Source organism: Natrix helvetica (assembly GCF_964273705.1).
Source record: "Natrix helvetica genome assembly, chromosome: 1".
Taxonomy (NCBI): Eukaryota; Metazoa; Chordata; class Lepidosauria; order Squamata; family Natricidae; genus Natrix; species Natrix helvetica.
In genome coordinates this window covers 61026153-61040023 of record NC_138548.1, presented here as the reverse complement: position 1 = coordinate 61040023, position 13871 = coordinate 61026153, and the positions used below count along the sequence as shown (strand labels likewise).

The 13871-nt window shown below is 34.6% G+C and overlaps 1 protein-coding gene across 7 annotated transcripts in view; it reads left to right on the top strand.

Moving 5' to 3' along the window:
- Positions 1–13871, top strand: part of NPAS3 (neuronal PAS domain protein 3) — a 785079-nt gene that overhangs the window by 192919 nt on the left and 578289 nt on the right. The window contains exon 3 of one of the 7 annotated variants that reach the window (XM_081971249.1): positions 3753–3806. The exons of the other annotated variants lie outside the window; for them this stretch is intronic. Within the exon in view, the coding sequence (XP_081827375.1) occupies positions 3753–3806 (54 nt within the window). The remainder of the gene's footprint in view (positions 1–3752; positions 3807–13871) is intronic. 7 annotated transcript variants of the gene reach the window in all.

Sequence of the window (13871 nt, the reverse complement as noted above, 5' to 3'; positions counted from 1 at the left end):
TATTTAGTTGTATTAGAGTAAATATCCACTCATGTCTACTCACATAAGCCCAGTTGGTTTTAATGAAATACATTAATTTTATATAAAAGTTATAGGCTGCAAACACTTTTCCCTCTCAGCATCCTTTTATTCATGTCAGAATGACACATTTTGCTGTTTCCTTGATTTTACTTAGCCAAGAAAAAAACACACACTTCATTTGAGATTGACCAATGAAAAGAATTGGGTTTGTCTTAAAATCTGTTGTCAGACTCTATTTTAATTATATATAAGAACAGAATTTTATCATATGCTATCTCTGTTTTTTTCTAAATGTAGTTCATGAGCATTTAGATATATTTTTAGATACATCTAAATGTAGACACACAATAGATAGACATTTAGATACATTATTTTAGACACAGGTATTTGTAAGTTTTTTATGGGGAAATTCTACATTGGATGAAAATTGTAAATTAACATTGTGGTGTATTCTTTTTTGTTAAATGGGACCTCATTTAACAGTTGGATGCATAAGTAAGACCAGAACATTTCAAAAACACCAGCTTGGAAAAAAAACTGATTTGAACCAATTGTTAATGGTTGCTGGAGACTGGCTAGTGTTTATTAGGATTAATATTCTACAGACTTCTTCTCTTGCCCATCATATTTCTAGGGAACCCTCGTAGTGTAGGATTTCTTGCAAGTAAGAAAGATATCTCTTTTCTAGCCATCTTATGTACAAAAGAATACTACAAAATAATGAGTTATCTTTCATATAGAGTTGGTAAAGCTCAGGATATGACTGGTAAAGGTAAATCTACTCTTTTCTTTGACATGTTGAAACACTTAAAATGTATTGCTTCGAGACAAGCACACTAACATATTAAGAAATATTTAGATAACAAGAATTAAAGGCTAATGAATCTTTAGATTATTATTCAAACTTTTGCCACCACACATCTCAATATCTGCATACTGATCCATATCTTCAGAGGGCTTTCATCACATTACAATGTAATGTACAGAGATTCCCTAATTGAGGTTAATTTTCAAAGACCAAAGTCAGTGTAACAACTAAGGATGTAACTGGATACACTATTTCTTTTTTACTCTAAAAAGTCTTATGCATTACTGGCATTCTTCTTTGAAATAATATTGGTGCTATTATATTGCCATAATTTGAATGGGATACTTTACAGATATACTTTTATATTTTCAAACTTCTCCTTCCTTTTAACCTGCACGTTCTTCCATTATTTATGTTCCTTCAATTTAATCTTCCTTCATTTTTCTCCATACCTAAACCAACTCAGTCCATATCTTTCATATTGGTCATTTTTGCAAGTTATTCGATCTCCATAAACTGAGACTTTCAAACGGGTAGAGGTGGAGTTATTGCCACCTCTGAAGCTGTAGTGGCTTCCAGGGGATATATCCTTATTCACAAATAAGATTTTATATCCACTGGATATAAAACCTTATTTGTGAAATTGGGCCTTATGCATCATAAGGGATTTATTTATATCCCATCTTTATTATTTTTACAAATATCTCAAATCACCCAGCTGGCTTTTATGGCTAAGGCAGGAATTTTCAATCTCCTGCTTTCTAGCCTGGTGCTATACTAGACCAAACTGGCTCTTGCTGTTTGTGTACCAGTCTCCCTGCTACACAAGCATTTCCCTACTTTGCTTGTTGAATACTATGGCCAGATTGGCCCAGGAGTTTTCCAGACTTGTAGTTCTGGGAAACGTCAACCTGCTTGTTCTGGGGCCACAAGTTGGAGGTGGCTCAGGAGTTAATGGCCACCACAGTATCCATGAATGTGATTCAAGTCATGCTAGACTTGGCTTTTTCTCAGGGCATTCATAACATCACCATTTGGGAGGGGTGTTGTTGTTGTGATTAGTCAGTTGTCATGTACACATCACAATCTGTTAGCGTTGGCTATGGAAAGACCAATTTAATTGGTCTCACTCAAGTGCTTTATAGCCCTTGAGGGATTCCAGCAGAAAGTTGTGATAGTCCCCAACATGAGTGACTGACTGGCAAAGTCACCCTGCTGGCTTTCATGGCTAAGGCAGGACCTGAACTCAGGGTCTCTTGCTTTCTAGCATGGTGCCTTAAACCATTAGACCAAACTGATGATGACACATGAATCAGTTCCTGCCTATATGAACTTTCTGGGCTCTTGGGTCTCGAGAATCTTTTGGGTTTTAGAGGAATTCTGAAAGATGAAATGGCACAGGAGATGTCTGGAACATTAATGGAAGAAGAAAAAGAACAAGAGCAAGCAGGGTTAAGAGTGTTTATTAAAATTATATTATGGCAATAAGAACAGCAAAACATAGCTAATTGCAATGGAATGTGTTGATGGGGAGACAAAGGAAAGAGATACTGCCTAGGGAACAATTAACCAAGAGAAAGCTCACAGTTGCTTCATGGTCAGATTTTTTTAAAAAAAATTAAGAAGTACCTAACTGATCAGTTAAATGTGGTGGCAGGAGGTTTGTACCTTTAGACTTCCAAGATTTATGTCAGCCCTCCTAGTAAACTAGAAAGGAAACATACCTAGATGAGTTAAACCTACTTTATTGTAAGGCTACAGTAACAGAACCTTGCAAGTCTGAAAGTACAAAATTTAGCACTCATAGCTTTTGCTTAAAGAGTGGGTAATAGCCATAGCCAGGAGAGCCTTTGCACAAATTCACCTTGTGCAGTATTTGGACCAATTCCTAACTTGGGAAGCTCTGCTCATTATCACTCATTCATTAATCACCATTGCAATACTTTGTGTATGAGGCTGCTTGAAAAGCATTTTGGAAGCTTCTGTTGCTGTCCTGAGTTAGGATTAAGAGGGATAGCATAGTAAATAAATAAACTTCAATCCACAAGATCAGACCTCCCCTTCATTTAGATGTTTTAATTCCTGGTTTCACTTGGGCACAAATATATTTTTTTCTTTAATTTCTCTCTCATTCATCATACATGATTTATTATTAATATTATTCTTTTGAGAAAGGTAATACAAGTGTAAGCTAAGTTATCAGCCTTAATTGTGCCAATGCCACCTGCAGCATGCTGTGCTCAGTAGCAGTCTGTTTTGGCTTCTTTTGGCCAAGATACGAAAGCCTAGCAAGCTCATACTGTTCTGTGCAAACTACACCCTGTAATTTAGAGACTATCAGCATTCTGCCTACTTAGAGGTTAATGTAGTGTACTCACATTCAGTCATTTAATACTTTTGACCACTGTGGTTCTGTTAACTTACAGAAATTCAGAGTGAAATACTGTGGATTCCAAACAGGATTTAAGAGTTTCCTGCATTAAATCATAGTAGAACTCCTTTTCCTCCATTCCAGGTTTTTTTTTTTTCATTTATCTCCTCCTGCCCTTGTAAAATAAATTAAAAGTGTGGGATACTCAGTGAATATTTATTTCTCTCACACCAATTGTTTATATTTATTCAACTTTTCCCTTTCATCCACCTCCTTACAGTTTGCTACTACCCTGCCTTCCTCAGATGTGAACCCTGTTTTTGTGACTTATTTGACAATGTTTCAAAGACAGCAATGATATATATCAAATGTTGTATTCTGTTATTATTTGTAGGTCTATTATTATCTTTAGGATTTTGTGTCAATTGGCAGATAGAATATTTCTCCTTCTAATTACTGTTTCTTGACATTGCAGTATTAAAGAACAATCCATTTCACTTCTTGCTGCCACATTCTCCCATGAGTTAACCCTAAATTATTTTTTCCCATTAGAACAAGCCTGGACATGCCCATGGCAAGACACCATTCTTGGGTTACCCCTCCCAGGTAGGTTTTCTAAAGCTTTTTCAGAGGGCTATTACATCCCATCCTTTGAGATATTGACTATAGAAACAGCCTCCAAAAGACATATTTTGCCATAATTTTTCCATCTCTTGAGCAAAATACTCAAGTTGTCTAGAAAGATAGATCCGAAACCACAAGAAATCTTCACTTTTAAGATGTGTTGTGGGTTGTGCATTGCTGTGAGTCATCTAATGAATATTCAGTTTATATCTATCCCAGGAATCTAGTTGTGTATGAATTGCAAATAAATATGTGTTGATTGACGTGTGCATTTTAGATATATCACTAACTAGAAATAATTCCTTTATTACTTTTCAGAGAGATAAATACAAACATTCTGTTCAGATTTTGTTCAATTTTGTTGGGCTTTTAATTGTATTATAATTCTGTGGAATAACTTGATACCCAGGTTTGGTGCCTTTCGAAAGTGTCAGGGCATGAAGTTGGTGACCACTGTGACAGTGGTTTGGCAATAGAGTAGATTGAAATTTAAAAGGTGTGAGACTTAAAACTCACTGATCACTAATATTTAGCAATTATTCCCATTTTGTGTTTTGAGTTTTATTCTTCTCGGAACAAAATAAAGGAGCTGTTCATCACATTGAATTAGTCACCAGTTTATTTTGCATTTTAGTGAGGTATTTTCATCAGTAGCTTATTTTCAGGTATTTTAAATATTGAGAAGAAACGTGCTATTTTGAACAATAATCAAGTTAACAAGCTGATGAATGATTGGGGTATTTCCTAGCCTTATTTAGGATACCTATCAAGCAGTAAACACTATTGCTAGGTAAGAACACCAATCAGTTTGTTAGTACCTCAATCAGTATCTTTTATTGTGCTTTGATTTCTGCCTTAACTGAGATGTTTGACAATCACAGCAATGGCAAACAGCAGGACTCTAGCCCTTTAGCTGACAATAAAAAAGTCCCACAGTGTTTGCAAGTGATTGTCTAGTAAAAACAAGAAAAATGACCAAGATAAATAATGTAGCTTTTCTCACTCTGATATCTTCTGTATATACAATGAAATACCCCACTCTGAATTGGAGTTATTATTATTTTTAATTATCATAAGTATCAATTTAGTTGTACACTTTTCTTTCTTGAAACAGGAGTGCACTTCATCTGGAAGACACTAGATTGAGGACAGCTGCTTATTACAGGAATTTCTGTGTTTATCTAAAGCACAACATAATTCTGTTGCAGTATTTTATTTCCAAAAGTCCCTAAACTAACTTTTCCTGGATATTTCAGATAATAAAGGCTATAGCAATTATAAGTCAAAATATTTTGATGAGTAAACAGAATGTAAGGATCCTCAAGAAACCCATAAGGATGATATGAATATGGGCACTGTGCTTAATGGCAGATAACATACAGAAGTTTGAGTTTGGTGGAGAATGACAATAAAAAAAGATGGCTTTTTGCTCTTTTTAACTAGAAATGATGCCCTGAGAATTAGTGCAAAAATGCCGAATGTATTATATTACCAGAAAGCTTCATACAGCCATTTTCAAATTTTGCCTTATCAGAAAATAAAATTTCTGAAAAGTAACTGGTAGATTGAGACTAAGAACTTTCAATGGGCTCAAATTTGATAGGACATCAAGCTCATGTCTTGCTATCTGCTACCACCTACCAGTTGCTTCACTCCCAGATACAATCAAGGATTTTTTTTTTTTTTTGCTATATATGAATAATTCACTTATGTGACTGACAGTTATGTGATGCTGAATCCAGTAGTCAGTAGGTGGGAAGAAATTGATTTATTCTAGAAATCACTTAAATACCTTCTGTCTTTACTAGACAAATTGATGTGTGGGTAAATCAGGTTGTGTAATAATGTGCAAAAAGTTTTCAGTTACATGGGTGCTCCAGCATTGTGTCAGTCTTGGCTAAACAACCAAAAGTGCAGTTATCCCATCCAAAGAAACTTTCTTGTTATTCTTTTTAATGAATCATCATAAATGCCTATTCAAGTGTCTGCCATATAGGCAAATGGTTATAGATGTCTTTATCCAAGTTATGCAACTGTGTGCCTGAAATACATCAAAAATTATTTCCAGTCATATTTTATTCATAGAGTCCAGTGGAAGATTAGGCTAATCACTGGTCTACTGCTGTTATTTACTTTTTCTTTTTTTAGATAAATCTTCAATTTGGGAGGTTTGTAAAACAGCTACAATCTAGCTCAGTGATGGGGAACCTTTTTTGGCTCGTGTGCCATAAAGGGGATTGCAGGGGGGTTGTGCGCGGGTGTGCCGCACCCATAATTCAATGTGCAACCCCCCCAGTGCGCATGCACGCATGAGAGGCACTCCCCCCATTTTTCCATGCTTTTTTCGCCCCCTCCCAGGCTCCAGAGGCTTTATAGGAGCCTGGGGAGGGCGAAAGCAGCCTCCCCCCCCGGAGGCCCTCTGGAGGCTTCAGGGACCTTCAGGAGGCTTCCCTGAAGCTTCTGAAGGGCAAAAAGCGACCCTATGAGCAAAGCAGAAGTCACTTCCGGTTTGCTTGTAGGGTTGGTTTAAGCTCTCTAGAGGCTTCAGGGACTGTCAGGAGGCTTTCCTGAAGCCTCCGGAGGACTTAAAGGACCCTCCGAGCAAACCTGACGGAGTGTCCTTTTTAGTCCTCCTGGGGCTTCAGGGAAGCCTCCTGAAGGTCCCTGAAGCCTCCGGAGGGCTTAAACCAACCCTCCGAGCAAACCGGCAGTCCGTTCCCGAACTTCCGGTTTGCCCATAGGGCTGGTTTTTTTGGGCTCCGGAGGCTTCAGGGAAGCTCCTGAAGCCTCAGGAGGACCTCCGGGGGGAGCTCTTTTCGCCCTCCCCAGGCTCCTGTAAAGCCTCTGGAGCCTGGGGAGGGCGAAAAATGTCTTTAAAAAAGGCTGAACTCAGCTGGCCAGTGTGCGCATGTGCGCTGGCCAGCTGACAGGGCAACGCTTTGTGTGCCCTGAGAAATGGCTCCGCGTGCCACCTGTGGCACGCATGCCATACGTTCGCCATCCTGGATCTAGCTGGATAACAAAACATTTGTTTTATTTTATTATGAAATTTGGGGATATTTGTAGAGTAACTGTTTTTACAAATATCAGTATTTTATGTGGAGGAGTAGATTAGGTACTTGATGTGTATGTTGTATAATTCTTATTTGATTTTGGGAGATATTTTTTCATAATTTTGTTAATACATTTTCTTAATGTGGAGACCTTGTAAAGAAATTGTTAGAATCTGTGTTAAATAGGGATATATATATACCTGCCTGCCTGTCTATCTATCTATCTATCTTACACAAATAAGTCATATTGCATTTCTTTAGTGAAAATAAATGCAGAAGGGAACCTACAAAGAGATATTTTAGTGGATTTACAGCCTGATAATATCATAAGGCTTTCAAGGCAGAAATCTAGCTTACAGGTTTAGAATAAATCTATAAAAGGGAAAAAGGAAAAATTACCTGTATTAGAGTATGCTATTTCTTGTTAAACATTCTCCAACTTCTATTATTTTAAGCATTTCTATATCACTTCCCATTTAAAAGAAAATATGGAGCAGATTTGTTTGATTTAAATAAGTTTTGAGGTATACAACTGATTTTCAGGTGAAGGTTGATTGGTTTTAAACTGGTAGCCAGGAATTGCACTTCATATAGTAGGTACAACAAATGCTAAAATTAAAATTGATTTGATTATTTTTTAATTATGTCCTTACTTAGCTTTGGAGAAATAGGAGAAAGTTCAAAACATCTGACAGATTGTGGCAAGCCAATGTCTTCTGAGGGGATGAGAGAGAGAGAGAGTGACTGAAATTCTAAGGGCTGAAAATCATGATAATCAATATATATTATCCAATATATGCTTGGCAGAGCAGAAACAGGAAAATATAAGCATTTGAGCAGTTTTTCAGCGTTACATAGCCTCAGTAATCTCCAACTATAATGCAGTATGGATAGTCAAGTGGTGTTCATATTAATTTCATAAAAACAGAATATTTTTATTCCTATTAAAAAGTTGTCTCTCCTATTTAAAGTTCCATTTTATGCCTAACATACCTACCAAACTTTTACAGTAATGTCAATTAACATACCTCTTCCATAGGATACTATTATCTTGAATCCAAGATGTTGCTTCAGAACTTCTTTCCCACACATCCAGATGTTTGGAGCAGAGACTTGATTTTTGTTCTTTACATCATAAATAATTCGATTGGTTTCAAATTGTTCAGTTAATGTAACCTGTGGTTTTAACACATGTTTTGTTGCATTATGGGAAGGAGAGAAAGAATATTGCAACACAAGCTCTGCCCATTTTGTACGTCCATTGCAACATTATAGATATGTAAGAAGTGCAACTTATGTCACAGTACTCAGTTTGAATAAGCCATCACATTCTGCAGATGCCTCTCTATTAATTTGCAACTAGTGATTAATGCACTGTTACATTTATATTATTAAGTTATATAAAATGATATATATATATAGTAATGGCAATATGTTGTTTTAATTGAAACAGTTGGATTACGTATAACATTAAGGGATTTTTTATATTGTGTGGTAGCATTGCTTCTAAATATTTATATAGAATTTCAGTGCCTAGGCTGTATACCATAAGTACCTTATATTTGTTTAATTTAAAATGTAGATTCTCAATAAAAGCATATTTTCATTTGCAAATAATGTCACGGTTGATAATACCTACCAGGTATTTTATTTTTAATAGCTTGCCATATGCTAAATAATCTAGGTACTTTTCACTGCAATATCAGATTGATTCAGTCTTTCTATAAATGCAAAGTTTAGCATATCTGTGATATTCTGCTTATCAATTTATCCTGTTTTAGTAGAGGAATGATTACAGTAAAGCAAGTACTAGAGATCACCTTGAGAAAACAAAACCTTGTAATTAATATGTAACTCGAGGAAATAAAAGTAACAGGAACATTAGGGGAGTTGAATAAATGAAGCTGGATTCTTGTTCTTAAGGGAATCTAAAACTGAGTCTAGATAAGTCTTGAACTTCAAAGGAAAGGGTTTCAATAAGCTGAGAGAAGTAGTATGTAGGATCCCATGGCATGAGAAGCTATACGAAAAGGAGGACAAAAGGATGGAGCTTCTAAATTCGGAGTATTTAAAAGTACGGTTGGAGGTAGGTCAAATGAGGAAAAAATATGAAGGACAGCAGAAAAAGCCAGGGCTTAGGGAAGATCCAAAAACAGAAAAGAGGACATATAAAATAGAAAAAGATGCATGTCACAGAGTAGAGAAAGGCTGCCTAGAATTGTAGAACTTGGCCAGAAGAGTGAAAATACAAAGGATGCTAAGAACAAAACAGGCTTCTTTATTTATGTTCAAAATATTAAAAAGACAGTGGCTCTGTGTAGATGGCAGAATGCTAATAGGTAAGAAATGAAAGGCAGAGATAAAGTACTTTACTGTGCACTGGTTAGTTTGATACCAGTTCTCATCTCATATACATACATACATACGTACATACATATATACATACATACATACATACGTGTGTGTGTGTATGTGTGTGTTGTATTTGTACTGATAAATAAATAAAGGGAGACCAGTATAGATCTATTTCGAGCTAATTAGCTCTCATCAGCTAGCCATACCCTTACTGGGATTTGAACCTGCGCTGTATTATATATTAGGCAGGAGTCTTAGCCACTAAGCCACAGGCTCTCCTCCTTATCAGTTGACACAAATTTGTAACATATATATATGTATATGTGTGTGTGTGTGTGTGTGTGTGTGTGTGTGTATACATACATACATACACACACACACACAGAGTTTTTTAAAAAAACAAACATAAACAAACAAAACACGTAACATAAAAACCATCTTCCATTCCGTACAGTGTGCCGATTGGTTACAAGGTTTTTGTGCATCCTTTCCGTAGTTCTCCCTTAAATTTTAATTTTATATAAAGTCACATATTGTCAATCTAGTATATTTGTATACATTATTATTATAGTATTTCATTTGTTTGACTGTCACTATTATTTTTTCATTTTAAACAAGGTATTCTAAATATGGGTTCATTTATATTATAATAATTTGTTACATCATCTTCAACATGTCCAATAATAAGTATTTTTTTAATATCCCTATTTTAAATCATTCTATTATTTTGGTGTTGGTAACATTCTCTAATAAATTTTCAATTCCATATTATTATTATTTTAATCTAACCACTAATTAAATAGATCCTATGTCCTATAAAATTGTTCTCTAATTTCATGTCAACTTACTCATTTTCACACATTCCATTGCTCATATCATCAATCTAATATATATGCATACAATTATTATGATTTTTGAACATTCATTGAATATAGCTATTATGACATCCTTTTTATGTGAAGCATACTAAATTTAAAGTACATTTATATTATGACATTTCATTACATCATCCTGGACTCATCCAATGGTGTTACATCTTTGTATTCTATTCTATATAGAATTGTTTATCTTTTATAAAAAAAAGGCTTTTCCACATCATCTCCATGGTCCTCATTTACAGCTTATATAAAATTCCATATATCAATCTAGTATATATAAATGCATTATTCTCATTTTTAATCATTTATTTGATTATAACTATTATTACTTTGTCTTATACATAATACTCAAAGTTTAACTAAGTTTAACTTAATTTTATTGTGACATTTCATTTCATCATCCTGTATCCTTCCAGTAGTAGTGCAGTCCAATATCTCTTGCCATTTGTAAAATCTGCATTCTAGGTGTTTTCTTGATAAGTCTTATGTGAACTTCTCTTGGCAACTTGTTGTTCATTGCATATTTTGTAAAGACTCAAAACCCTCCATCTGTTCCTTTCATCAGCTTGCCTTTGGTTATCACTGGTGCTTCTGCCAAAGATACTCTCATTGTTTCTGCCACATTTTCTCCCCTTTCTTCATCTATGTTTTGAAGCATGAGATAGAGAACCAGTTCATCAACCTCTCCTTTCAGTATTCCATACGTATAATTTCCCTCCACTCTCCGTTTGCTGTCAGTATCAACAATTTTCTTGTTACTTTGTTCATATTTCTCTGCAATTTTTTGAGCTCTACAAGTTTCATCATTGTTTCATCAATAACCTCAACTCTTCCCTCCATTCTTCCTGTTCTTTGTCCTATAATCCCCATATTCTTTTCAATTCTTTCTGTGCTTATTAGGACTTTTTGAATTTCTAGCATAATTTTTTGCAAAGTTATTTCTTCTTCATATTGCACCATTTTTCCAGGTTGTAAATACTGCCACTAGGACATCCAAGGCCTTTTACTAGGTTTCAAATAAATTCACTATAATCTTTCAAGTCAAGGCTTTCTCTTTACTGCAGTCCAGCTGCTGATAATATTCCAGAAGAGCACCTGTGTAAACGAACTGTACTCTTCCCACTATTCTTTCAATAAACAAATTCTGAAGCCTTGAAGCATGAGATGTACGTCAAATATATATAAAAAATATTTCCAAGCCTCCAGCCTCTAGATGACAGTGTTACTTATTTTTCCTCTGCTTTTAGCTCTCTTTAAGCTTTCTTTGAGTTAAGAAAAAAGATGGTTAAAAAGGACAATCCTGCCATGCACAAATTCACAAATACAAAAAATGAGAAAAAATAGAAGAAGAAGGGAAAAAGAGACCAATCCAATTTAAAAAGTAAGAGGCATTTGTAAAAATTTCATCCATAAAAAGAAAACAAAATTAAAGAAAAAAAGATAACACAATAGTTTTAATTCAGGCTAATCCGCCACTTACTCTCTTCTGTCTTCCATTTTAACTTTACTCTAAGTCTTTTTGGGTGTTCTCTAAAAGTAAAATTTATCTCACCATTTTGACACACTCTCTCTCCTGCTTTCCTTCTGTTCAGGGGCTGTCCCAACCTTGTGCAGCTTAAAAATGGCTGCTTCTCTTGTAGCCAGCAAAAAGAGCTTTCTGCTGGATCGATCAGGGACTTTGCGATGTTCCTGAGATCAGCAGGACATGCTCTTCTCTATCACCATCTTTTCGGGACGGTTTAGGTCCAAAAGGACCATCTAGCAACAGAGATATCAACAGCAATCCTGGAGCTCCAAGATTGCATGTTGTGTTGTAGCGACATCAGCCCCGCCTCTTAGTTTGATACCAGTTCTTGAGTTCGATCCCAGTTCGGGTCACAAGGATTTGTTTTAAAGAACTTAAAGATCAATTACTAGAAGTCAGTATAGTGTTCTCAAGAATATTGTCAGACTAACATCTCATTTTTGATCAGGTAGATTGTGAGAATTCTGCAGATATAGTATTTTCTGCATTTAGGAAATTATTTGATGGAGTACTCCATGGCATCATAATTATTTAAGTGGGTAAATTGGATTGGATGGAGGGAAGTAACAAATGTTCTGCTAGGATTAAAAGAAAGCACTAGGTAAATAGCACCTATATAACTGGCTTTAAGAAGACCTAGTTAGTAGTAGGATGAGAAGTTACCAGGAAATCTTAAAAGCATAGACTAAATTCGAAAGTTGAAAGAAAAAAAAGTACAATCCAATCATTTTGTACCATCACCAAAAACACCTGTATGTGTTTGTATAATAATTGGTACTAAACTAAATTCAGGTGGGATTATACTTTTTCTTTTTGACCAATAAGATGACTTTTCTTTTTTTTATTCTGGTTTATATGTAATGGTATATATTTAAATATGTAGGGACAAAGCTGGGGAGAGATTCTGCAGCAATCTATGCTTTTATAAACACTTTTTTTCTGAATGTCTGCATTAGTTTGTACAGAGCATTCAGTTATTCATTCATTCCATTCATTCATTAATTCATTCATTCTATATGCCCAACCATTTAGCACACAATTATGAGTGGCATGCATCATCATATAGAGTCATGTAAAGTACATAAAATCTTGTAATAGAAAAACATAAAAAACCAAACTACAAAGCACAGAATTACAGAAAAGCTTCAGGAGGATATTAGTGAAATAACACTTGTTTCCCTCTTTCTTTTGTAGAATGCTCCATCGGACATGTGCTGTTATATTGAACACATTTCTATTGTATTGTATTTTATATAATTTTAAAAATTAGACTATTTTAATTGTTTTGGGTAATTTGTGTTATTTTTCCTAGAGATCTTAAGCTTCAGTTACCTGGATCTCAAAAACATACATTATTTTAATTTAAAATTCACCTAAATGCAACTTAGTTCAAACATTAAGCAATTTCCATATATCTGTTGTCAGCACTGTTAAATGATAACTAGATAAGTCTGATGTTGGTTATAAATCTCTTCTTCCAGTCACAATTGATTACCAAGGCCAAGTCAATTAAAGCATCTCGGCCACATTTAACAGTGGGATAAGAGGAATCAAAAACAGACTTTTACTGTAACATATATCTCATGAGATTATACATTCAATTTGAGATATATTTGAATAATATCAATTTAACTAAATATTGAATATATCTACTGAATGCTCCTCAGAGAGCAGCTTTTCATTTTCTTTTTCAGGGAATGTAAATCAATATAGTTTAATTTCCTTTATAAGGCTTTTGGAAGGCACTTTTTATATCAATAAAAGTAATGTGGGTACATATATCTTCTATCATATATAAAATGTGGTGATATATTGCACAAAGTTTTACAGTCCTTTACTGCTTAGTTTTTAAACTTCAATTATTTAGAAGATGCTAAATAATGTAATACTTTAAATTTTAATTATCTGCAGCAATTATCACTTAGTATTCTGTTCCAAACTTTCAATCACAATAGATTTCACTTCCTTTTTAATCTAGAAAATACTTAAAATATACTGGCTCATCAGGAAAATTCATTCTTTTCCTTTCAAAATATAAAACAAATTTGTCATTTCAACTCTTCATTTTCCATTTAGACCTTTCTGAAAACTTCCATAACATTTATTCTCCATTCTTATGATTGCTATGGAGATATGTCATCAGTATTTGCCTATATTCAGTGCACATACACACAGGCCAAAATTCTACATTTAAATTACAAAAGTAAGGAACATAATGTAATTACTTATAAAGTCT